At 38.3% G+C, this 24,111-nt stretch overlaps 1 protein-coding gene and 1 non-coding gene across 2 annotated transcripts in view; both read right to left on the reverse strand.

Annotated features, from left to right (window-relative positions):
• The window catches only part of CORIN (corin, serine peptidase), a 286,147-nt gene that overhangs the window by 176,430 nt on the left and 85,606 nt on the right, over positions 1–24,111 (reverse strand). The window contains exon 4 of the mRNA XM_061191367.1: positions 20,459–20,666. Coding sequence (XP_061047350.1) covers positions 20,459–20,666 — 208 coding nt within the window. The remainder of the gene's footprint in view (positions 1–20,458; positions 20,667–24,111) is intronic.
• LOC133092863 (U6 spliceosomal RNA) lies at positions 15,369–15,474 on the reverse strand. The gene has a single exon (XR_009701213.1). It is a non-coding gene; the product is annotated as a U6 spliceosomal RNA (small nuclear RNA).

Below are 24,111 nucleotides of genomic sequence, written 5' to 3' on the forward strand. Positions count from 1 at the left end.
AACTTGTACAGTTTTATCTTTTCATTTCTATGTTATCTTCTGCAAAATAGAAAAACACAAACAACTGTCCATTAGCAGTAAAGTAATGATGCCCTGGAGTTTGTCTTTATTCATCTAACATTCAATCAAACACTCCTGGATCCGCGGCTCTGTGTCTGGGGGCAGGGATGCTGCAATGTCAAGGCCATGGACTGGTTCTCTTGCAGACCCAAGCGGCTTTTTCTACTTTGCAGCTATAGACTGCATCTCTCACCCTGGCTGGTCATCTAGCAAAGGCATCTCAAATGATTTTAAGAAAACTGGGAAAGAAAATATACATGTCAGTCAAAGCAAAGCACACACTTCACAAATGTAGGGTCAATAAGCTATTGCAGGATCATACAGTATCAGATCTGTAAGAAACCTTAAACGGCACCTCATTCAAATCCTCCATTTAAGATACGTTCATGGAGATTCTGAGACACACAGAGCTTCCTAATGGAAGAAGCGGGAAGAGAATCCAGATGTTTTAACTTTCAATCCACGCTTTATCTACTGTTGCATATCATCTATTCTCATATAAGGACCTAATAATTAGGCTTTAAGAACTTTAAAGCGTAATTATAATTCCCCATTCAAATTTCTATAGACCACAGAAAGATAATGGGATGCGCCAGTCACTGAGTTAAAATAGAAGTGATTGAGTCTGTGAAAGAATCTTGAGAGTGAGCTCTTGTTATATGAAAATGTGAGAAAGGGGTACTCAACAGTTACATTCAGATACAAACACTTTTGACCGTCTCAGAAACTCGCCTTAAAACTATCTTTTAGAATCCTGATATTCACATAACTACATTAATATGTAGCTAAATTTGTTAGTGAAGATGTGGAAAGATGTTTTGCATTTGAAAGAATTCGCTTTAGAACATATAATATGAATTAGTCCAGGCAAGTGTTTCAGTGTAAAGAGGACACCTGACGGCCATTCAGGAAATATATGAGATATTCATAGGATGGAAAGTAACGCTTAAATAACATTTTTTTTAAAGATTTCCTTTCCTAGATCTTATTCCAAAGACGTTAGAGACTATATTTTCTCAAACGAAACTGGGGAACATGGTTGAGGAATGTGGAGAACACAGAATTCCTATGCAAATACTTATACTTCGCTAGGCTCTAAGTGCTACTACATATGCATTAGCTCATTCATTTCTCACTACAGCACTATAGTACTGTACTGTACCATAGGTACCATTACTATCATCCCTAATACACACAAAACGAAACTGAAGCACAGGAAATATAAGAGACTTGTCCAAGATCACTGAGGTAGTGAGTACCACAGTCAGCATTTGAACCCAGGCAGACTGATTCGAGGACGATTAACTACTCTATTACATGTGAGTCCTTACTTTAGGAATGTATGCTCCAAAAGCATAGCTCAAGGTTAGTTCAAAACTTGATATGTACTTTCCCATGGACCAACCATATACACAGTTCTCCCTTCACTCTACAAACTCCTAGTTAACCTTCAATGAGTCAGTATTTGCCTAAGGGGCTAAGGAACACTAGGAAAGAGTGAAGGCATTTCTCTTTCTTTTCCAGGTGTGAGACAGCCCACAATAAAGCTACAAAATAAGCTAGGCTTGGCTTCAGCACTCTTCCTTGCCTCCTAGTCCCTGACCTGTGTACTGACACCATCCTGCCCAACCCCACTCCAGCACCCCACCTGGACAGCCACCTCCACAAGAGCATTACTTGCTTCTCAACATTTTCTTCCCTTCCTACAATCAAAACTACGTTCCCATACTGTATTTCTCTTTCTGATTACAAATACCTCTATATGGAATCTAAGGAAAAAAAAAAAAAAGGTCATGAAGAACCTAGTGGCAAGACGGGAATAAAGACACAGACCTACTAGAGAATGGACTTGAGGATATGGGGAGGGGGAGGGGTAAGCTGTGACAGGGTGAGAGAGTGGCATGGACATATATACACTACCAAATGTAAAATAGATAGCTAGTGGGAAGCAGCCGCATAGCACAGGGAGATCAGCTCAGTGCTTTGTGACCACCTAGAGGGGATAGGGAGGGTGGGAGGGAGGGAGACGCAAGAGGGAAGAGATATGGGAACATATGTATATGTATAACTGATTCACTTTGTTATAAAGCAGAAACTAACACACCATTGTAAAGCAATTATACTCCAATAAAGATGTTTTAAAAAAAAAAAAAAACTACGTTCCCCAAGTGAGCTGATCACAATGAGACTTTCAAAGAAAAGAGAGGAAGATAACACAGAGTAGTACATAATAATAGATGGACACTTAACCCTCCCAGAGGTTTTTGGCATCATTAGAAGATTGCTTGCTGGAGTAAAGGAATCTCTAATTGATGGAATTCCAGGGGCCATTTACAGAGGGAAAAATTCATCCAACATTGTCGGATGGGGGAGTCACAGTGAGGTTGAGTAACACTTGGGGCCCAACTCTCCCAAGTGATTCCTGGACCTTTCCTCACTTCTGAACCCACATATTCTTTGATCACTCCACATCTTCTCTCAGAAACTTCTTTGGGAAGAGCAATGAAGGTTCATGCAGGGGCCCAGCAGACTGTTTTCATGTTCTTAAGCTGAGTCTTTAATTCAGAAGCTGACTTCTTGTCATTGACTCTTACCAGAGTCATTTTCTGCCATAAAGCATAAGCTGTCCCCCTAAACTTTTCACACTGGCCACTTCTCACTGTCTAATCTTGCGCCAACAGTTCATTCACACCAAGACTCAGCTTCCTCATTTGAAAAGTGAGGGGTTTGGAAGAGCTGATTTTTCATGGTCCTTTTACCACTAACATTCTGTAAATCAAAATTCATTCTTTAACACAATGCTTCTCAGAGGAGTGGTGATAATCCCACCAGCTTTGCTAAATTTCAAAAGGTAACATTTTTTTTCTCGAGACTTGTTCTGGGAATATAGAGAGACATTAAAATACCATTAGGTCTTCCATTCTAAAAATAGGGCCTAAGAAAAATGTCTAGAGTGTTTCCAAATAGCTCTCTTAAGAGGTGTAACCAACCGAGACCCATAGGCTTTAAACTGCTGGACGAGGACATGTGAAATAGTGATAGAGTATTAATAACCAGCAGCCCTTTCAAACACTGAGCAAAATGAAGAGCCATTTGTTCTTGCTTTGCATGAAATTCAAGTGCCTACGAGGGATTGAAGCATTTTGCTTTTCATCACATGGAACAGTGCCGTGAGACAGACCACACTATTTTGAAATATAAGTGCTGATATCCAAGCAACAAGCAGACTGACATCCGAAAACAGTGCTCAGCACAGTGGAGGGGCCAGACTGGGCTACCAGGGTACTATTTTAGGAAAGATGGTTACTTTAAGCGATGTGTGAAGTGCATTTGGCGTTGTGCAAAAGTCCCTACAACATTGCAACTCAAGCTTAAGCAGAAAATTCTTTCCTCACCTCTGTAATTATGTGTTGAAACAAATATATACAAACAAATATAAAGAATTCTATTATACAGTAATAGTGAGGTTTCTAGGGGATTTTCACTAGGAAGGCTACTCAAATTATTTATCTACAAAAAAATTGTAGATTTTACCTATATAATTTTTTTTTTGTAGAAAAAGATGTTTAAGATTTTGTTTTTAACATCTTTATTGGAGTATAATTGGTTTACAATGGTGTGTTAGTTTCTGCTGTATAACCAAGTGAATCAGCTATACATATACATATATCCCCATATCCCCTCCCTCTTGCGTCTCCCTTCCACCCTCCCTATCCCACCCCTCTAGGTGGTCACAAAGCACTGAGCTGATCTCCCTGTGCTATGCAGCTGCTTCCCACTAGCTATCTATTTTACATTTTTACCTATACAATTTTAAGCAAATTTATCTACTAAAATTTCTATATTTACAAAAACTTAGATTTTTTTCTTTATTGTACCCTTTGACCAACATCTCCCCATTCCCCTCCCCCACAAATTTATAGATTTTTATCGGCAAAACGGTTCTGATAAAGACATAAAGTTAAAATTATTGAATAAGCTACAGCCACACAGTAGACTTATATAATAGCTAATGGATTTTTATGTTTTATAAATCACTTTTTTCTAACGTTTTACTTTTTTTATTGAAGTACAGTTGATGTATAATTTTATGTACGTTACAGGTGTACAATATAGTGATTCACAATTTTAAAGGTTATACTCCATTTATAGTTATTATAAAATATTTGCTATATATCCCATGTTGTGCAATATATCCCTGTAGCTAATTTTATCTAACTTTTTACTTTAAACTACTTTTAGAGACTTACAGAAAAGTTATAAAAACAATACAGAAAGTTTCCATATAGCCTTTATCCAGGCTCCCCCAAGTTATGTAAGTTATGTACACCTTACATAACTACAGTGTAATTATCAGAACTAGGAAATTAACACTGGTACTAAAGTCAGGACCCTATTCAAACATCACCAAGATCTCCATTTAGGATCCCACACTGCATTTAGTTGTCACTTTTTATTTCTGACAAACTAACCTTTAAGTATATCAGAGAAGCTCAGGATTTAAAACTCTTCTTCCATGGGGTGGGGAGGGGGAAGAATTTTTGTTGACAGGCAGGCTTTAAGATGGCCCCCAGTGACCCCACCTCCTGCTCTTCATGTCCTGTGTAACCTCCTCCCCTTGAGTGTGAGCTGGCCTAGTGACTTGCTTACAACCAACAGAAGGTAATGGGATGTCACTTCCATCATTAGGGTACATAAGACTGTGACTCCTCTCTCACTAGCAGATGCTCTCCCTTACCAGTTCTCATGAAGCAAGTTGCCATGTTGGGTAGGTCTACATGGCAAGGACTTGAGGCTGGCCTCTGGCCAACAGCCAGCTAGGAACTGAGGCCCTCCCCCCTTAAGGAACTGAAATTCTTCCAACAATCACATGAGCCTGGAAGTGGATCCTTTCCTCGGCAAGCCTTCAGATAAGACCCCAGACCTGGCCAACACCATGAATGCACCCATATGACAGACCCTGAAACAGAGGACCCAGATAAGACACTCCCAGGTTCCAGATCCACAGAAACTGAGATAATAGTTGGGTGCTGTTTTAAGCTGCCACATCTGTGGAAATTTGTTACGTAGCAATAGGTAACTAATACACTTTTCTTTGATATATCACTTGGTAAGAGGCATGTCACTGAGTTAGATGTATTATTTATTGATGAGACTTACATAATCTTTTTAAAAGAAAGTCGTAAATTTGTCTTTGTTAGGCCAAGCTGTTCAGTGAACAGTGCTCACAAAGTCATAGTCACCGGGAACACCCAGAGCTGCAGACCTTAGTCGTGAAGAGAATGTTAACGATGGAAGGGTCTTGCAAGATAATGTACTACTACTTCCTCCTTTTATATTGCAATGAAATTGAAACTTAAAAAGATCTCATAGCCAGATGCTATGACGCCAGCCCAGTGCTCCAGAATGTCTCACCTAGCTGACCTCTTCTCACAAACAGGAGTCACAGATAACACAGGAGCATAAATCCACAAATCATAAAGGAGCATGAATTCGTCACCACTGCTGGAAAACACAAAAAACAACAGATGACTTGTTTTCTCTGTGATGGGCCAACGGCATCAGCTTCCTATGTCTGCACTCTCTGGTGGCCTCAAGAGACCTCACAAGAGGTATGGCTTAGTTGGGGTACGAGAGGAGTAGGGAAGAGATTACCTTGGTTCCCAGCTTCACTAGACATGGGGATAGAAAACTGTGCTAGTGAACATTTATATGTGTCATTGTCTCACATCAGAAGAGAAATCATGGGAGAAGTCGAGTTATTTTTTGGTCACACTGGTCTGAAACTCTTTAAAAACCAGAGTTTTTCATCATCTTCATTTGTAATAGCCATGGTTCCAGCAGGAAAGAAATGACTCACTGAAGTAGGATTACTGCAGCGTATTTAATGAAAAGGTCACTTATGAAGGTACTGGCAAGGTTTAGAAAAACCAACCAGGGGTAGTGCAGCATGCGGGGACAGGTTGCCGTTAGCATCCCAGATTCAAGGGACAAGGGGAAGGAGCAGTTATTGGAACTCAGAAAGAGCTGTATGCAGAAGGCTGCCTGATAGGAGCCAGAGCCTCCCACAGTGGGATTCAGGCAACTCCAAACTGTGTAACCTGGTAAAGAAGAAACTAGGGGATCATGACCCAACCTGCCTCTCTTCCCACACGCTGATGTCCTGTTGGTGGCTCCCACTGGCTGAGCCCCACAGGAAGCTAGAAAGTAGCCACTGTTGAAACCAACCTGTGGGGAAGAGTGGGCTGGAGGAGGGTGGGAAGTGGATAAGGAGAAGTAAAGGAGAAAGAGCCAGCACATGACTGCATGCCTCACACCACCGGGAGCTCAACAAATACTTGTCAGGGAACAAAAAACGCAGTGCTGTGGGAGGAGTCTATTCAACTATTATTAGCTTGAAATCTGGTAGGAGTGTTTACACCGCAGAAATCAGCAAATGCTACAAATCATAGTTTTGTTTTGTTTTTCAGGGAGCCAGTTTACCAGCATACCACTGGATGAAAGTATAAATCATGTCATCTCCTCTAGAAGGAAAGCTGTTTTTACCTCCACTGGAAGGAAAATTATGGTCATGCACTTCTTGGAGCAGATGAAGACATTATGTCAATATTAACCCCCTATCTCCCACCACCACCAGCCCTCCTTTGAGATACACGACTTTCTTGGTGGTAATACTATCTACCCAAGTCCGCAAGCCTAAAAACCTTTGTTTCACCCTCAACCTCACCATTCATATGCAATTAATTACTAAGTACTGTTAATTTTACTTCCCCAAAGTCCCTCAAATCCATTTATTCTCTCCCCATTTTATGTTCTCATAAAATTAAACTAGTTGTAGTTCCCCTAATATATGACAGATTTAGGCTGCCTGCTTTCTCCACCTTGCCCACATGGCAAACTTCTATATATCCTCCAAAATCAAATTCAGCTGTTACTTCTTCGCTGGGAACAGCCTTCCTAATATTGCCAAATGGAAAAAGTCCCTCCTCCTTCTCTGCGTTTCCCCCCATACCTTTTAAACTGATCACATTGGACAGCAGTGTAATTGTTTTCATGTCTTGTCCCCTATTATGCTGAGTCCCTTGAAGGCAGAACTGTGTTTTATTCATCGAAGCATCCCTAGCATCAGACAATGCACCTGGTACATTGTAGGTGCCAATAAATATTTGCTAAAGGAATAAATTGATAACTTTCCTAACACCTTTGTTGAATAAACTGATGTCAGAAGCTGAAAGGGAGCTCCCAAGCTGTACACATGGCTAGCAAGACCCTCCACCCCACCATATGTCTACGCCCCACCCCACCATATGTCTACCCCCCAACACTCACATCCTTGCCAACAGTATCTGCTTGAAGGACTGATTCCATCATGCCCTCTTTCTCACTTCCAGCAGATATCACAGAACACTTGGTATGTCCGGGTCTCTCTCACTTCCTGGATTCCCATACATTTGTGGATCAAATGTAATCTTCTCAGTGAGATTTTCCTGAACACCATTTTGCTTAAAATTGCATCCCGTGCCACCATACCCATACTCCCCCAAAGCTCTTCAATTCTTTTTGGAATTTTTCCATTGCACTTATCACTATCTGATATACTATTATTATTATTAAAAATTTTTTAATCTGTTTGCTTATTGCCTATCTCCCTCCAATATAATATATGGTTCATGAAGTAAAGGATTCTTGTCTATTTTGTTTGCTGTCCTATCCTTAGTGTATACAGTAGGCACTCCATAAATATTTGTCTGAGAAATAAAAGAATCACATGCAGAGGATAATTCGGTGGCCTGCTTGGAACAAAGCTGTCAGAAGCAAAGGTGGGAGCAGAACTGTCACTACCTAACTCCCAACTTAATGGTCTGTACAAGAGCTCGCTCCATCCCTGCTCCCATGATCCCCTCCCTATCAGGTCAGCAAATTCTACACTGTTCAATCGTGAAATAATTCCCATGTAAGGGCAAAATCTCGGTAAAATTGCTATGGATGAAAACCCTACAGATTAAGTGTCTCGCTTATATGCCAATAGTAAGATGTCACCCTTAAAATAGAGAAACTTGAGGAAATAACAACAAATAAACACAGCTTGAATTAAGATGAGTGTGAATAATGTAAAACCACACAACCGCCCCTGAAAGAGAATATAAAATTCCATACCCTTCTACCCAACATGATCCTGATTCTCATTAATACTTGGCATACTTACCAGGGCTCATGGGATAGAGGATTAACAATAACAGAAGAATTTGCAATTGTTCAATTATTTTTTGCAGCTGTTTTGATTTTTTGCACATCATGAAATGATGCCTTAAATATGGATCTCTGAATGCACTGAATCACTAGCATTAAATATAAATTCTAGTCACATCCACCTAATACCCATGAATTATTGAGGAGAAAAGTAAACAAACAACTCCACTGAGCTTGATGAAATATGTGTGCTTGAGACACTGTCAGTGATTTGACAAGGCGTTTTCAGGAAATTTGAGTCCCTGTGGCCTGATTCTCCAGCTTTACGTCTTTGTAAAATAAAAGTAATGTGAGTTATCTGACTGTGTATTATTCACACTTTGAGCCATTCTGGCACATAAATGAAATCTTACTTATCATTTTATGTCTGTATAATGCCAAAAAGCAGACTAGATCACCCATGTTGCCTGAGACTGAAAAGGGAACTGTGATACAACTGACCACCTAAACAGCCGGGTAGTCAGCACAGGTGTAGCCCAAAAGACTGCTGTTTCCAAGTTAGCAGATAAAATCAGGGAAGTAAGTGGCAGATGACTTTCTGAATATTTACTTGGTATTAGCAACAAAGCCTCTTTTTGCTTTGACTACTGATCTATATAAATTCTTAAAAAATATAGATACGAAAAAATATTAATTCTGTAATGTTTCCATTTATTCTCAAATGTGACACAATTACAGTTCTTGGGACATAGACAATATCTTTAATAAATAAATTAGCAGTATGTAATAATTCTTCATTTAGAAAAAAATAATAAAATAAGCTTATGCTGACTTTATATAATTTACGAATTCTTCAAAAAATTGTTTTAAATCAAGTCATATTTTTCAGTTCGCTTTTAAGATTATTTCAGGGTTGCATTTCCACAGGAGAGTGGCACATGCTATCTTATAAAACAATGTCTTTAAAAATACAGCAAGCTTTCTGAAAACTACAGGCCAATATCAATGATGAAGATAGATGCAAAAATCCTCAACAAAATACTAGCAAACAGAATCCAATAGCACATTAAAAGGATCATACACCATGATCAAGTGGGGTTTATCCCAGGAATGCAAGGATACTTCAATATACGCAAATCAATCAATGTGATACACTATATTAACAAATTGAAGGAGAAAAACCATATGATCATCTCAATAGACGCAGAAAAAGCTTTTGACAAAATTCAACACCCATTTATGATAAAACCCCTCCAGAAAGTAGGCATAGAGGGAACCTACCTCAACATAATAAAGGTCATATATGACAAACCCACAACCAACGTCGTTCTCAATGGTGGAAAACTGAAACCATTTCCACTAAGATCAGGAACAAGACAAGGTTGCCCACTCTCACCACTATTATTCAACATAGTTTTGGAAGTTTTACTCACAGCAATCAGAGAAGAGAAAGAAATAACAGGAATCCAAATCAGAAAAGAAGTAAAGCTGTCACTGTTTGCAGATGACATGATACTATACATAAAGAATCCTAAAGATGCTACCAGAAAACTACCAGAGCTAATCAATGAATTTCATAAAGTAGCAGGATACAAAATTAACGCACAGAAATCTCTTGCATTCCTATACACTAATGATGAAAAATCTCAAAGAGAAATTAAGGAAACACTCCCATTTACCACTGCAACACAAAGAATAAAATACCTAGGAATAAACCTACCTAAGGAGACAAAAGACCTGTATGCAGAAAACTATAAGACACTGATGAAAGAAATTAAAGATGATACAAACAGATGGAGAGATATACCATGTTTTTGGATTGAAAGAATCAGCATTGTGAAAATGACTATACTACCCAAAGCAATCTACAGATTCAATGCAATCCCTATCAAACTACCAATGGCATTTTTCACAGAAGTAGAACAAAAAATTTCACAGTTTGTATGGAAACACAAAAGACCCCAAATAGCCAAAGCAATCTTGAGAAAGAAAAACAGAGCTGGAGGAATCAGGCTCCCTGAATTCAGACTATACTACAAAGCTACAGTAATCAAGACAGTATGGTACTGGAACAAAAAAAGAAATATAGATCAATGGAACAGGATAGAAAGCCCAGGGATAAACCCACGCGCCTATGGTCACCGTATTTTTGATAAAGGAGGCAAGAATATACAGTGGAGAAAAGACAGACTCTTCAATAAGTGGTGCTGGGAAAACTGGACAGCTACATGTAAAAGAATGAAATTAGAACACTTCCTAACACCATACACAAAAATAAACTCAAAATGGATTAAAGACCTAAGTGTAAGGCCAGACACTATCAAACTCTTAGAGGAAAACATAGGCAGAACACTCTATGACATAAATCACAGCAAGATCCTTTTTGACCCACCTCCTAGCAAAATGTAAATAAAAACAAAAATAAACAAATGGGACCTAATGAAACTTCAAAGCTTTTGCACAGCAAAGGAAACCATAAAAAGACGAAAAGACAAGCCTCAGAATGGGAGAAAATATTTGCAAATGAAGCAACTGACAAAGGATTAATCTCCAAAATTTACAAGCAGCTCATTCAGCTCAATATCAAAACAACAAACAACCCAATCCAAAAATGCGCAGAAGACGTAAATAGACATTTCTCCAAAGAAGATATACAGATTGCCAACAAACCCATGAAAGGATGCTCAACATCACTAATCATCAGAGAAATGAAAATCAAAACTACAGTGAGGTATCACCTCACACCAGTCAGAATGGCCATCATCAAAAAATCTACAAACAATAAATGCTGGAGAGGGTGTGGAGAAAAGGGAACCCTCTTGCGCTGTTGGTGGGAATGTAAATTGATACAGCCACTATGGAGAACAGTATGGAGATTCCTTAAAAAACTACAAATAGAACTACCATATGACCCAGCAATCCCACTATTGGGCATATACCCTGAGAAAACCATAATTCAAAAAGAGTCATGTACCACAATGTTCACTGCAGCTCTATTTACAATAGCCAGGACATGGAAGCAACCTAAGTGTCCATCGACAGATGAATGGATAAAGAAGATGTGGCACATATATACAATGGAATATTACTCAGCCATAAAAAGAAACGAAATTGAGTTATTTGTAGTGAGGTGGATGGACCTAGAGTCTGTCATACAGAGTGAAGTAAGTCAGAAAGAGAAAAACAAATACCGTACGCTAACAGATATATATGGAATCTAAAAAAAAAGAAAGAAAAAGGTTCTGAAGAACCTAGGGGCAGGACAGGAATAAAGACGCAGAAGTAGAGAATGGACTTGAGGACACGGGGAAGGGGAAGGGGAAGCTGGGACTAAGTGAGAGAGTAGCATGGACATACATACACTACCAAATGTAAAATAGATAGCTAGTGGGAAGCAGCCGCATAGCACAGGGAGATCAGCTCGGTGCTTTGTGACCACCTAGAGGGGTGGGATAGGGAGGGTGGGAGGGAGACGCAAAGAGATATGGGGATATATGTATATGTATAGCTGATTCACTTTGTTATACAGCAGCAACTAACACACCATTGTAAAGCAATTATACTCCAATAAAGATGTTAAAAAAAAATAATACAGTAAATTTTATAAGCAGAAAAATTTGATACTTTTTACTAAAAGATTATCAGTAAAATTCAACTCAAAAGTGGTATAGTAATATAATGGTGTGCAGTAGTAGAAATATTGAAAATAAATTGGATGCTGGGGAAGAGGTTTTGTAATTCTGGTATAGCAAATATTTTTGAAAAAATCATTCCTGTATCAACTTTGATGCCATCTTGATTGTTCACCTAGAGGCCATCTCAGTAATCTGGCCATCTTTAGTAATAGGATGGAGTTGGAACAGGAAAACCGTATCATCTGTGTATTTGAAATGACAGGCAAATTTTACTCTAACTTTAAATAATGGTAACTAGAGTATGGGGTCATTTTTCTAGGGAACTCTGCTGCTTCTAAAAAGGAAGCCTAGGACATTGATAAGAAATGAACAAATTGTGCCTTCCAGAAAAAGAAATTGTAAATACCTCTTGTTTCTGTCAACATTTTTTTTCTTCCTCTCGAGTGGCTGAAATAAAAATATGCCTAGAACTTTTATTTACCTTACAGGATTTTAGCAAAACCAAAAGCTTAAAAGCTGAACACAAGGTGAATGGAAGATAGCAACATAGCAGAATTCCAATCTTGATTTTAGGAGCAAAACACAGAATTCAGGCTGAAAAGCAAGCTGATCTTAATACCTAGAGTCAAAAATTCTATTTTCTACCATGAACCTTTCAACTCTGAGCAAGAGCCAAGCCACCCAAGGCACACAGGTGTTCCCAGCAGATAATCTGACATTTCCTCAAGGTGACACAATGTAAATATTTGTTTAACATTTTTTATGTGAGAACCTGACAGTTGCAATAGAGAAAAAGAGGGCTTTGGCTGGCAGGGTCCCAATTTGCAAGCCCCACTGGGCAAAACAGAAATCCTGCAGATAACTGGGCCCATCGTTTCTGAAGGCAGTTAGGTGACTACTTGCTGCTACTGGATCCATTGGAGTGTCAACACAACCCTCCCCAAGGCCCCCAACTGGATTCTCTATTATTCCCAAAGCAAATATAAAAGTGTCCCTGAGAAAAGTTATGGTAGATTTAATTTTCTTCTTTTTTCATAAGTTTTTAGAGCTCCTTTAATCAGGGCCATGGGCCATGAGTGAACCTGCCCGTTAATCTATGGGAAACTAATTGACCATAAGATGCTGGACTCCTTGTCACAGTTTCTCCACTAAGTTCTCACCAGTCAGTTTAAATATCTCTAGTGATAACAACTTACCATTTCCTGAGACAACATTTCCATATATATACAACTTTAGTATCCATAATGTTCTCACTTAAGTTAGAATTTACTTCTCTATGACTTTCAGTTCCTGGTTCCATCTTTGCCCTGTGGAAGCATAGAGAAAAAGTGTGCTCCCTCTTCCAGTCGTGGCCCAGGAGATTGGAGGGTTGCTGTTGTGCACCCTCAGGGCCTCACATCTCCAGGTCCCCCAACTATTCTTCACATGAACAGATTCTGAACCACTATCCTGGTCATTTTACTTTAAACATGTTTATCACTGTTTTGTTTCTGCTCTGTACATGAACCTTACATCTAAGATTTTCAACTAGAGTTGACCTAAAGTCTTTTTAACTGATGCATATGAGTCAGTATTAAAAAGAAAGCACTGAACCACCAAGCCAATCCTCAGGAACAATCTAGTGTTTCCTCATCTATTAGACCCAGGATTTTGACAGAAATGAACAAGAACAAGTTAATGTACTTTAGCTGGTTGTTCTGCCAACTGATGCTCACTCAGAAGGAAGTTAAATCATCTCTGGGAATACCATCCAACTCAATTTAAAATTGTAATTATTTAACACACATATAGAATTTGATTTATGCATGAGTTTTCAGGAACATATCAATTATACAAAGCAATGCACAACCATTATCAATGGATTTTGAACTCCCATTTACCTAGACATTTAGGGGAGCTCCCTAATGGAAGAGTTTGTTTATTGATCCATTTATTCCAACAAACATTTATTGAGCACCTACTATGTGCTGGGCACTGCTCTGAACACTGGGTATACAACAGTGTGCAAAGTCAGTAAGTTCTCTGCCATTGTGGTGCTTATAAAGTAAGACAGACAACCTACAGACAAGCAAAAAATGACACAGCCTTGCTGCAGTGAAAGATAACAGAACTACCAAGGGTGATCGGAGAAGATTTCTCCACAGAGATGTCTTTTGAACAGAGGGCATAGTTCAAGGGGATAGATCCATCCTGGCAAAGGGAGCAGCATGTGAAAGGAAGCTGGGGAAAGGTGAGCATTTTTGAGAAAGGTCAGTGCAGCTGTGGCAGGGTTGAGGACACCAGAGAAGCAAGGAAGGCTTCAAAAGCCATGGCAAGAAGATCAGCTTGTAATCTAAGTCTAAGGGAAAGCCCTTGAATGGGTAGAGGCAGGGGAATGACATCATCTAATTTGTGCTTTTATTTTTTTTCCCTTTCAGTTTTATTTAGACATAACTGACATACAGCACTGTGTAAGTTTAGGATGTACAGCTAATGATGACCACAATAGGTTTAGCAAATATCCATCATCTCATAGAGATACAAAATTAAAGAAATAGAAAAAAATATTTTTCCTTGTGATGAGAATTCTTAGGATCTACTCTCTTTAACAACTTTCATGTAATAACGTACAGCAGTGCTAATTGTGTTTTTAAATCATCATTTTGACAGCTAAGTGGAAAATGGATTAGAAGATGAAAAGAATGAGAAAAATATGCAAATCTTGCATCTCTGAAAGAGGTGATGAAGTTTATACCCTCCCAGAAACTCACACACCATCTTTGACCACCATATCAATAATAGTACTATTTATATTTAATAATAATTTACTTATTATTTATAACAATACTACTTATGGAGAAGTTACTGTGTGCTAGAGAGTGCAGAGCATATATGCGCACTGTATAAATCATTCTGTTTAATACACACAAACAAACCCTATGAAGTGGGTATTATCACTTTCATTAAACAGATGAGGAAACTGAAGGCCAGGAAAGCCAACTGAAGTGCCCAAGGTCTTATAATTGGCAATTGGCAGAGCTGTGGTTTGAATCAGGTTTCATCTGCCCCCCAAACTTTCAAGTTCATTCTCTGCATTTACCAGATTAATTTCTCTAGTCTCCAGTGAACATATTTATTTGGGGAAAAGTATAGTGCTTTTGAAGAAGTTCATTTGAAGAACCTCACTCAACCTCTTCCACAATCCTATAGGGATTGAGTACATGACAGAAAACTGTCCGGTAGATCCCAGGTTTGAGATATAATCTTTAATCTCTAGTCATTTAGCTAGATAAAGAATTTTTTTCAGATAATTTATCTATTTTCTTGACTAAAATGTGGATAGCAGAACCTGACATATCTCATCTTTTTTTTGGACAAGTTCAATTAGGTCCGGCATGAGAAATATTGACCCCAAAATAGATGCATTAGCTAAACTTTGATCAGGACGTGATGATCCAGGTATTGTGCTAAATGCTTTATATGAGTTATCTTAATCAAAAATCAAAAAATATGGAACACTTCACAAATCTGCATGTCATCCTTGCGTTGGGACCACGCTAATCTTCACTGTATTGTTCCAATTTAGTATACATGCTGCCAAAGCAAGCATTAGATAAGAATTTTTTATTTCATGTCTACAGATGTTAAGAATATCTGCTAAGCACCTAGGGGCAAATCAACACTCCAGAGGAAAAAAACCAATAGAAAACACATCCATTTTTAAATGTTAACGCTTTATTTCATGAGCAAAGTTTCTCTGCAAGGTATTAGAGGATGTGAGTAGGGTGATGATGATCAGCAAGATCTCCTGGGTGTCTTCCAGAAGCAAAGCCAAGGCGAGACCTCTCAGGCCAGTTAACCCCACTTCAGCTTTGATAAATTCATAAACCTATTATTTCAACCCAGTGGGAAAGGGTGATAGTTACATATCAAAAGCATGTGGCTGCAATGTTTGCTTCCTCTTCCAAACACAGAGATTTTAAGTGTATCAAAAAGTCATCCAGAAATATCTGTTATTCTCCTGGCCTAGGAATTGTTCATCTCTCTCTACCTACATGCTGATATTTTTAAGCTATTCCTTCTAACCCACATATTTTTAGGGCTACCTAAATTGTTTATCAGCCAAATCTCTATACTTTGAGATATATTTCATTGAATCAATATAGTTATGGATTATCCTGTATTATAAGATATCCTTTAATTATCCTGTATTATAGTCCATGATATACACACTTATTTTTTAATAAATGAAACAATTAATGAAACTGTTTAATTAAACTGTTAAAGTTCATTGTTATATAATATAGTTGAGTACAGTTGAGGTCTCAAAGGGACAGGTTAAAAACCATACTACTTATACATCCCACTATATCTTTTTAAAGTAAATTCTAAATGTTATTAAGTACCTATTTTCTCTAGGATGGAATATAAGCAATTCTCTATTATTTGAATAGTAGAGTAGTAGAGAAAATTAGTAGAACAAATGATCCAAAATAGTGAAATATAAGAAAAAATGTTTGATATGTAAAAATATAAGAATTATTTTCTACAATACATTTTACTTTTCTGAACTTATTTTGCTTATTAAATTTAGCTTGCAGGTCTCATGCACATGCTAAATGAAAGCAGGAAGCACTGGTCTGAAAGTACAATCATAAAATTAAATATAATAATGAATGTAATAAAATGTAGGACAAGTCCCTGAAGGATACCTGAAAATTGACTATAAATTATTACCCACTATAACAGAAAATGGAAAACTCTCCTATGAGAGCATTTCTCAGGATGAACTAGGTCAGGAGAAAAACAAATTTTACCTAAAAGTACCCTGAAGACTCTGAGCAGCTTAACTAGAATTTTACAACTGATTTAGCTGAGAGTAGAGATTGAATTATCAGAAAAAGGATGATCAAAATGAGTTAAGAGTCCCCTGGAGGCTGAATACACTCTCTTTCATTGTCTTATATGAAATTTATATAAGTATATATAAATTTCATGGTAAAGAGAGAACTTTCATGGTAAGGAGAAAAACTCTTTTATATAAGTATATAAATTTATATAAGTATATATACACACTCCTGAGTCCATAGAGAAATTAAAGCAAAAAGATGTAAGTGAAATTGTTTGAAATTAGGGAGAAATGGAATCCAACTCCAGCAGCCTTAAGTATTCTACCTAATTTTCTTTTAATCCATATAGTATCCTACATTTTTTCCAGAATCCTTCAATATTTAGCATATTTTAGAAATACTCTGTGCTCTCAGTGTCATTAGTACTGCCCCTCCTTTCCAATCCACTGATAGCTATTGCTGACATTTACTGAGCTCTTCATAAAAACCCCGCACTGTCATTTAATCCTCACGTGAACTTTGTAAAGCACAATGATTATCTCCATTTTACAGATGAGTGGGCTGAGACACGTGGCTCCAGAGCCTGTGTATTGAATGGCGACCCCCAAAAGACACGTCCATGTCCTAACCTCGGGAACCTGTGAATGTGACCTTATTTGGAAAAATGGTCTTTGTGGATGTGATTAAGTTAAAGACCTTGCGATGATGAGATCATCTTGGGTTATCTGGATGAGCCCTAAATCCAGTGACAAGTGTCCCCACAAGAGCAGACACACACAGACAAGAAGGCCATGGGAAGATAGAGGCAGAGACTGGAGTGATGTGGCCACAAGCCAAGAGTGATTGAAACCACTGGAAGGAAACTGGCAAAGAAAGGAAGTGAGCCTCTCCCCGGGACCCCTGGCACAGTCCCCACCAGACTTTGGACTTCTAGCTTCTAGAACTGTGAGAGAATAAGTTTCTGTTTAAGCCACCCAGCTTGTAGTAATTTGTTATGGCCGCCCTAGAAAATTAAGACAATCACCACGTTATAATGCCACTGTTCTAGGAACATAAAGGGCCTCTCTACTACCATGCCACAGTTTGACTCTTGGGAAAGATCTAACAGAGTTTCTCTCTTTACCATGAAAGTACCCTCTGCAAATGATTCTTTCAGGGGAAACATTTTCCTGAACGTGGTGTCTGTTAATAGTGCTTCTATACTTACTTCTACAATTCTGAATCTATTGTTTCTTTTCTACTCAGTTTTTATTTTATGGCAATGTAGGTTTTTTGCAGTTAAAATAATAAAAACCTTCTCTAGGTCCATCCACCTCACTACAAATAACTCAATTTCGTTTCTTTTTATGGCTGAGTAATATTCCATTGTGTATATGAGCCACATCTTCTTTATCCATTCATCTGTTGATGGACACTTAGGTTGCTTCCATGTCCTGGCTATTGTAAATAGAGCTGCAATGAACATTTTGGTACATGACTCTTTTTGAATTATGGTTTTCTCAGGGTATATGCCCAGTAGTGGGATTGCTGGGTCGTATGGTCGTTCTATTTTTAGTTTTTTAAGGAACCTCCATACTGTTCTCCATAGTGGCTGTATCAATTTACATTCCCACCAACAGCGCAAGAGGGTTCCCTTTTCTCCACACCCTCTCCAGCGTTTATTGTTTGTAGATTTTTTGATGATGGCCATTCTGACCGGTGTGAGATGATAGTGAAGTAAGTCAGAAAGAGAAAAACAAATACCATATGCTAACACATATATATGGAATCTAAAAAAAAAAAAAAAAAATGGTCATGAAGAACCTAGGGGCAAGACGGGAATAAAGATGCAGACTTACTAGAGAATGGACTTGAGGATACGGGGAGGGGGAAGGGTAAGCTGGGACAAAGTGAGACAGTGGCATGGACATATATACACTACCAAACGTAAAATAGATAGCTAGCGGGAAGCAGCCGCATAGCACAGGGAGATCAGCTTGATGCTTTGTGACCACGTACAGGGGTGGGACAGGGAGGGTGGGATAGGGAGGGTGGGATAGGGAGGGTGGGAGGGAGGGAGACGCAAGAGGCAGGAGATATGGGGATATATGTATATGTATAACTGATTCACTTTGTTATAAAGCAGAAACACACCATTGTAAAGCAATTATACTCCAATAAAGATGTTTAAAAAAATAATAATAATAATAAAAACCTTTGTCTATTCAAAACTTTCTTTGTACATTAAATTAGTACAAATAACATGGAACCTATCTGCACTTAAAAATGCAATTCATTTTCTCATTACTACTCTGAAAACTTTCTAACATTTTAATTCAGAAAATAATTGATGTTATATATGATTATGTACTTAACAGTGCTTTGAAATTTAAAAAACTGTATACTCACTATTTCAGATATTCCATAACATACTTTTATTGATTTACTCACTGAAAATTATTACTTCAATATAATATAATATGGAAATTACATTATTTCAATATAATATAATATTGAAATTGTATTATTTCAAAAATGTAGGAATGCGTTCAAAGGTACAAACTTCTAGTTATAAAATAAATAAGTCATGGAGATGTAATGTACAGCATGGTGACTATGGTTAATAATACCATATTGTATATTTGGAAGTTAAGAGAGCAGATCTCAAAAGTTCTCATCACAAGAAAAAAAATTTGTAACTCTGTGTGGTGATGGATGTTAACTAGACCTATTGTAGTGATCACTTCACAACATACACATACATTGTATCTTTAGGTTGTACACCTGAGACTAATATAATGTTACATGTCAATTATACCTCAATTAAAAAAAAAAAAAGAAATGAGCTTACAAGACACATACACAAGTACACCAACTCACATGTTCTCCCCCACCCTCCCAAAAAAGAAAATTCTTTCTGATCCTATTCGATACTGTGCTGGACAGTCTCTGTTTGTTGCTCTGCATCTACCCTTCACCCTCCTCACCCTGCTCTGGGTTCCAGTGTGGACCATAAGAATCACCCAGCATCTCACCCGTACCTGATTCAGATGAGATTTGGGACTTCTGAACTGATGATATTGGGATGAGATTTTGGATCTCATCTATTGCACTCATATCAATTGCTCACCCTTGCCCAATTGTTGTGGGTGAGTTCAGTCGGTAGGAAGCCCTGGCAGAAGAGAGGGCAGGAGGAGAGTGAGGTCAGGGCATCTACTCCTTCTTCTCTCTCCCTGCAGGACTGAAGGGCTGGCAGTGGCTGTGCCCCTCTGTCTCGAGTCACAGCACTTGGTTTGTCGGGAGACCCCCTGCCCACAACTACAGCTTTTTCCAGGTCTGCCTGCTCTTTGTCTCTTTCAAGTCTTGAGTAGTGGAACTGCATCGCATTATCGTGAGACCCTGGTGCCTCTCATCCTTACTTGTTCTCTTAACCTTGCCCACACCGCCATAAATCGTCTCTTCAATAAACTCTTTTCCATCGTCCTTGGAGTGTGCTGTCTTCTACTGGACCCTCACCAAAACAGCTATTGACTACCCCAGCTGATGGCCTCCATCTAACAGCCTGAATAATTTCTTCCCATAAATAAAATTATCCCAGATTTCCCAAAAATGTCTACTTTAAAAGGATTACAACTGGTGTGGGATTTTTCTTTTTCCTTTAACAACAACCAAAACAAAAGGGGGTAGCTTGGGATGATTTTGTTCTTCTCAGACACTTCTGCTACCACTGACTCTTATCATTGAATGCTTTTCGTTCCAAAATACCTGTCATCACCATCACCGATGCACTCGGGGAAGGCAAGGCTGCAGCCAAAAAGCATGATATGTTGATAGCAACCAAGGCGATGGAGGTACATGAAGAACTTGAGGAACTTCTCCATTTCCATGTTTTTGACAATAGAGAGGAGAGGTGTCAGCGTGGTGTGGTAGGGCAGCATCTGACACTGGCTGTGAGTGATGTTCATGCAGGCACCTGAGAAGGCAAGACAATTACGTTTAGGAAAAGACACATCAGAATTATATGTTTATAAACTCATTTGATATGATAATGTGTTCATAAAATAAAATATATTCTGTAAGTCAGAATCATTACAGATATACAGTAAGGCACATACATACATAGCAGCATTATTTATAATTGCCAAGATATGGAAGCAACCTAAGTGTCCATCAACAGATGAATGAATAAAGATGTGGTGTATATATATATACACCACATCTGTATTGTATAATACGGGGAGTATAACCAATATTTTATAGTAACTATAAATGGAGTGTAACCTTTAAAAATTGTATAAAAATAAATTTTTTAAAAAGAAAGCAAAAAAGAGGTGCGTGTGTGTGTGTGTGTCTGGTCATGAAATCAAGCTGCCAATACTCACAAAGGGATAGCATCTGTGTGCTGGGAAAATGTGTGGAAAAATACACTCTCACACCTAGCCAATGGGCAATCACTATTCTGGATCACAGCTGGGCAGGGCAATATGTATCAAAAAAAAAATATTTTAAACATGCATAGCCTTTGACACTGTAATATTTCTAAAAATTTATAATCATGGTTGTGCACATGGATTTATCTACAGGGATCTTCATCTCTGCACAGCTTATACTTTTTAAAAGATAGCAATCACCTAAACATTCAACAAAGGGAACTGGTTTAAAATATTATGGAACAAACAACAGAATGCTCAGCTACATGAAAGATGCTTTAGAAGACTATTAATCACACAGAATGATGCTTATAATAAATAAAAATTGCAAATCACAAAACAATTTGTATACCATGATCCTGTTTTTAAAAATACACGATTATTCAAGGATTTCCAATCCTGCCCATGTTTAGGGTCAGCTCAGAGACTCTGACCTCATTTTCTTCCAAGCTGGCTCTCCTGAGCATTACCACCTCCATGGCCTTTCCTTCTCCTTCATGCCATAAATTTGCATGGTTGGCCAAAAACTTAAGGGCACGACATTTTTTTGGACCTCATCAAACTCATAATACAAAATGGGAAATAAAAGAATCAGAGAAGAAGAAAAATCCAAATTAAAATCTGTATATAGAACACAGATAGACGTAAACATGAATTCAGCTTTGCATGAGGGCCGAGGTGGGGAGTTTTGGGCAAGTTTCACAAGTATGACACTCAAATCTTTTAGGAGGGAAGTTAAAATGCATTTCAGTTTGGGGAGCATTAGAGGCTGGAAGAAGGTATAGAGAGTGGACTTCAAAATGACACAATTATATGTATTGTGCTATAAGCAGAAAAGCTTGCTTAGAGGAGCTAAGAGTAAATTTATCTCCATCAAAAATATGAAATCATTCATGAAGAATTCAGTATCAAGAAAACATTTATTACAAATCAAGCTTGTGCCAGGCACCACAACAGGTACTCAGATCTCCTAGTTCAGAATTATCTCATTTTCACAACCCAGTAAAGTGATATCATATCTATATTACACATGAGGAAATTCAATATCAGAAACCCTAAGACATCTGCCCAGGAGTGCACAGCTATTATGTGGAAATCCCAGATCTTCAAACCTATGTTTTCTGAGAAATTTCCATTTGGAGCCACCTTAAGCTAATGCAAAGGGGGTTATGATGTTAGAAACAGTTCTTAAAGAAGATAATTCCTAATGGCCCATGAAAGGAAGAGGCTAAAAAGCATATAGTGATATATCACATAGTCTGTATTTAAATTCATAGAAAATATACCATGTATTTTGATCACATTATCATTCATTTTACATTGCATTATTTTCTTTAGGGGTCATCAGCTTTGGGGTTTATACACTTGATTATAAACCATATTTGGTGAGATGACCAAAAGGCTCATTTACCCCACCGAGGCAAAGAAAACACTGAACACCGAGAGACCATTTGAAAAATACATGATAATGAGGAAAATCATATTTTGGTTGGCTATACTATGTTCCTGGCCGTGTGAGTTGCACAAAAGAGATTTCCTAATAGCAAATTCCCTTGCGAAAAGAGAAAATGATAAAATAATAGTCTGAAACCTTAAAATATGTCTCAAAATAATTGGTATGGACAAAAATAATAATGTCTTATATTTATATAATGGTTTTCTAAAGTTTTCCAAAGCACTCTTATCAGGATTATAATCTCTCATTATAAATTAAGAAACTAAGGCTCTCATAGGTATGTAGGTAGATAGAAAGATGATGGATGGATGGACGGGATGGGTAGACAAATAGGTAGCCAGGGAGACAGACAAAAAGTGATTTGCAGGGACTTCCCTGGTGGCACAGTGGTTAAGAATCCACCTGCCAATGCAGGGGACACGGGTTCAATCCCTGGTCCAGGAAGATCCCACATGCCGCATAGCAACTATGCCCGTGCACCACAACTACTGAGCCTGTGCTCTAGGGCCCGAGAGCCACAACTACTGAGCCCACGCACTGCAACTACTGAAGCCCATGTGCCTAGAGCCCGTGCTCTGCAACAAGAGAAGCCACCACAATAAGCCCGCTCACCACAGTGAAGAGTAGCTCCCGCTCACAGCCACTAGAGAAAGCCTGTGCAGCCAAAGATAAATTAATTAATTAATTTTTTTAAAAAGTGATTTGCAGACGGACACCCAGTCAGTAATAGAAGCGGGACTGATACATGTGTCCTCCACCTCTTAGGACAACATTCTTCCCACTATACCACAGCTGTCAATAGCAGAGCAAATGCCAAAGGAATTCAAAAGAGCAAGAATTCAATGTAGAGTGAACAATCAGGGAAGATTTAATGAAGAGGAAGAACTTGATTTGCTAGTTCAAAGATATCTAAGGTCTGGACTGGCAGAAGGGTTAAAAACTGAGAGAGAAGCACGGACATATATACACTACCAAATGTAAAATAGACAGCTAGTGGGAAGCAGCCACACAGCACAGGGAGATCAGGTCGGTGCTTTGTGTCCACCTAGAGGGGTGGGATAGGGAGGGTGGGAGGGAGACGCAAGAGGGAGGGGATATAGGGACATATGTATACATATAGCTGATTCACTTTGTTATACAGCAGAAACTAACACAACATTGTAAAGCAATTATACTCCAATAAAGATGTTAAAAAACAAAACAAAACAGGGTACTTAACGAGTGATAGAGAAAAATTACTACAAAAACAGAATCATAATTGCATGTAACACAGAATGACCAAAAAACTTGAATCTGGGCAGAAAGATTCAATAAACTTAGCTGAGAATTTGCTAATAGCCAGCAAATATAAAAGGGAATTACTCTTTAAGACTCTTGATTTCAGGCCTTTTATATTCAAGTAAGTGTGTAAATTTCCTATCATTCCTACTGTCTCAACCTGTATGTCAAATATTCTTTTTTCCCTGAATGTTCCATTGTCTATGAAACATGTAACTCTAGTTTTGTATTTGTGCACATTCTCACGAGGGGCA

The sequence above is a fragment of the Eubalaena glacialis genome, chromosome 5, assembly GCF_028564815.1.
Source record: "Eubalaena glacialis isolate mEubGla1 chromosome 5, mEubGla1.1.hap2.+ XY, whole genome shotgun sequence".
Classification (NCBI taxonomy): domain Eukaryota; kingdom Metazoa; phylum Chordata; class Mammalia; order Artiodactyla; family Balaenidae; genus Eubalaena; species Eubalaena glacialis.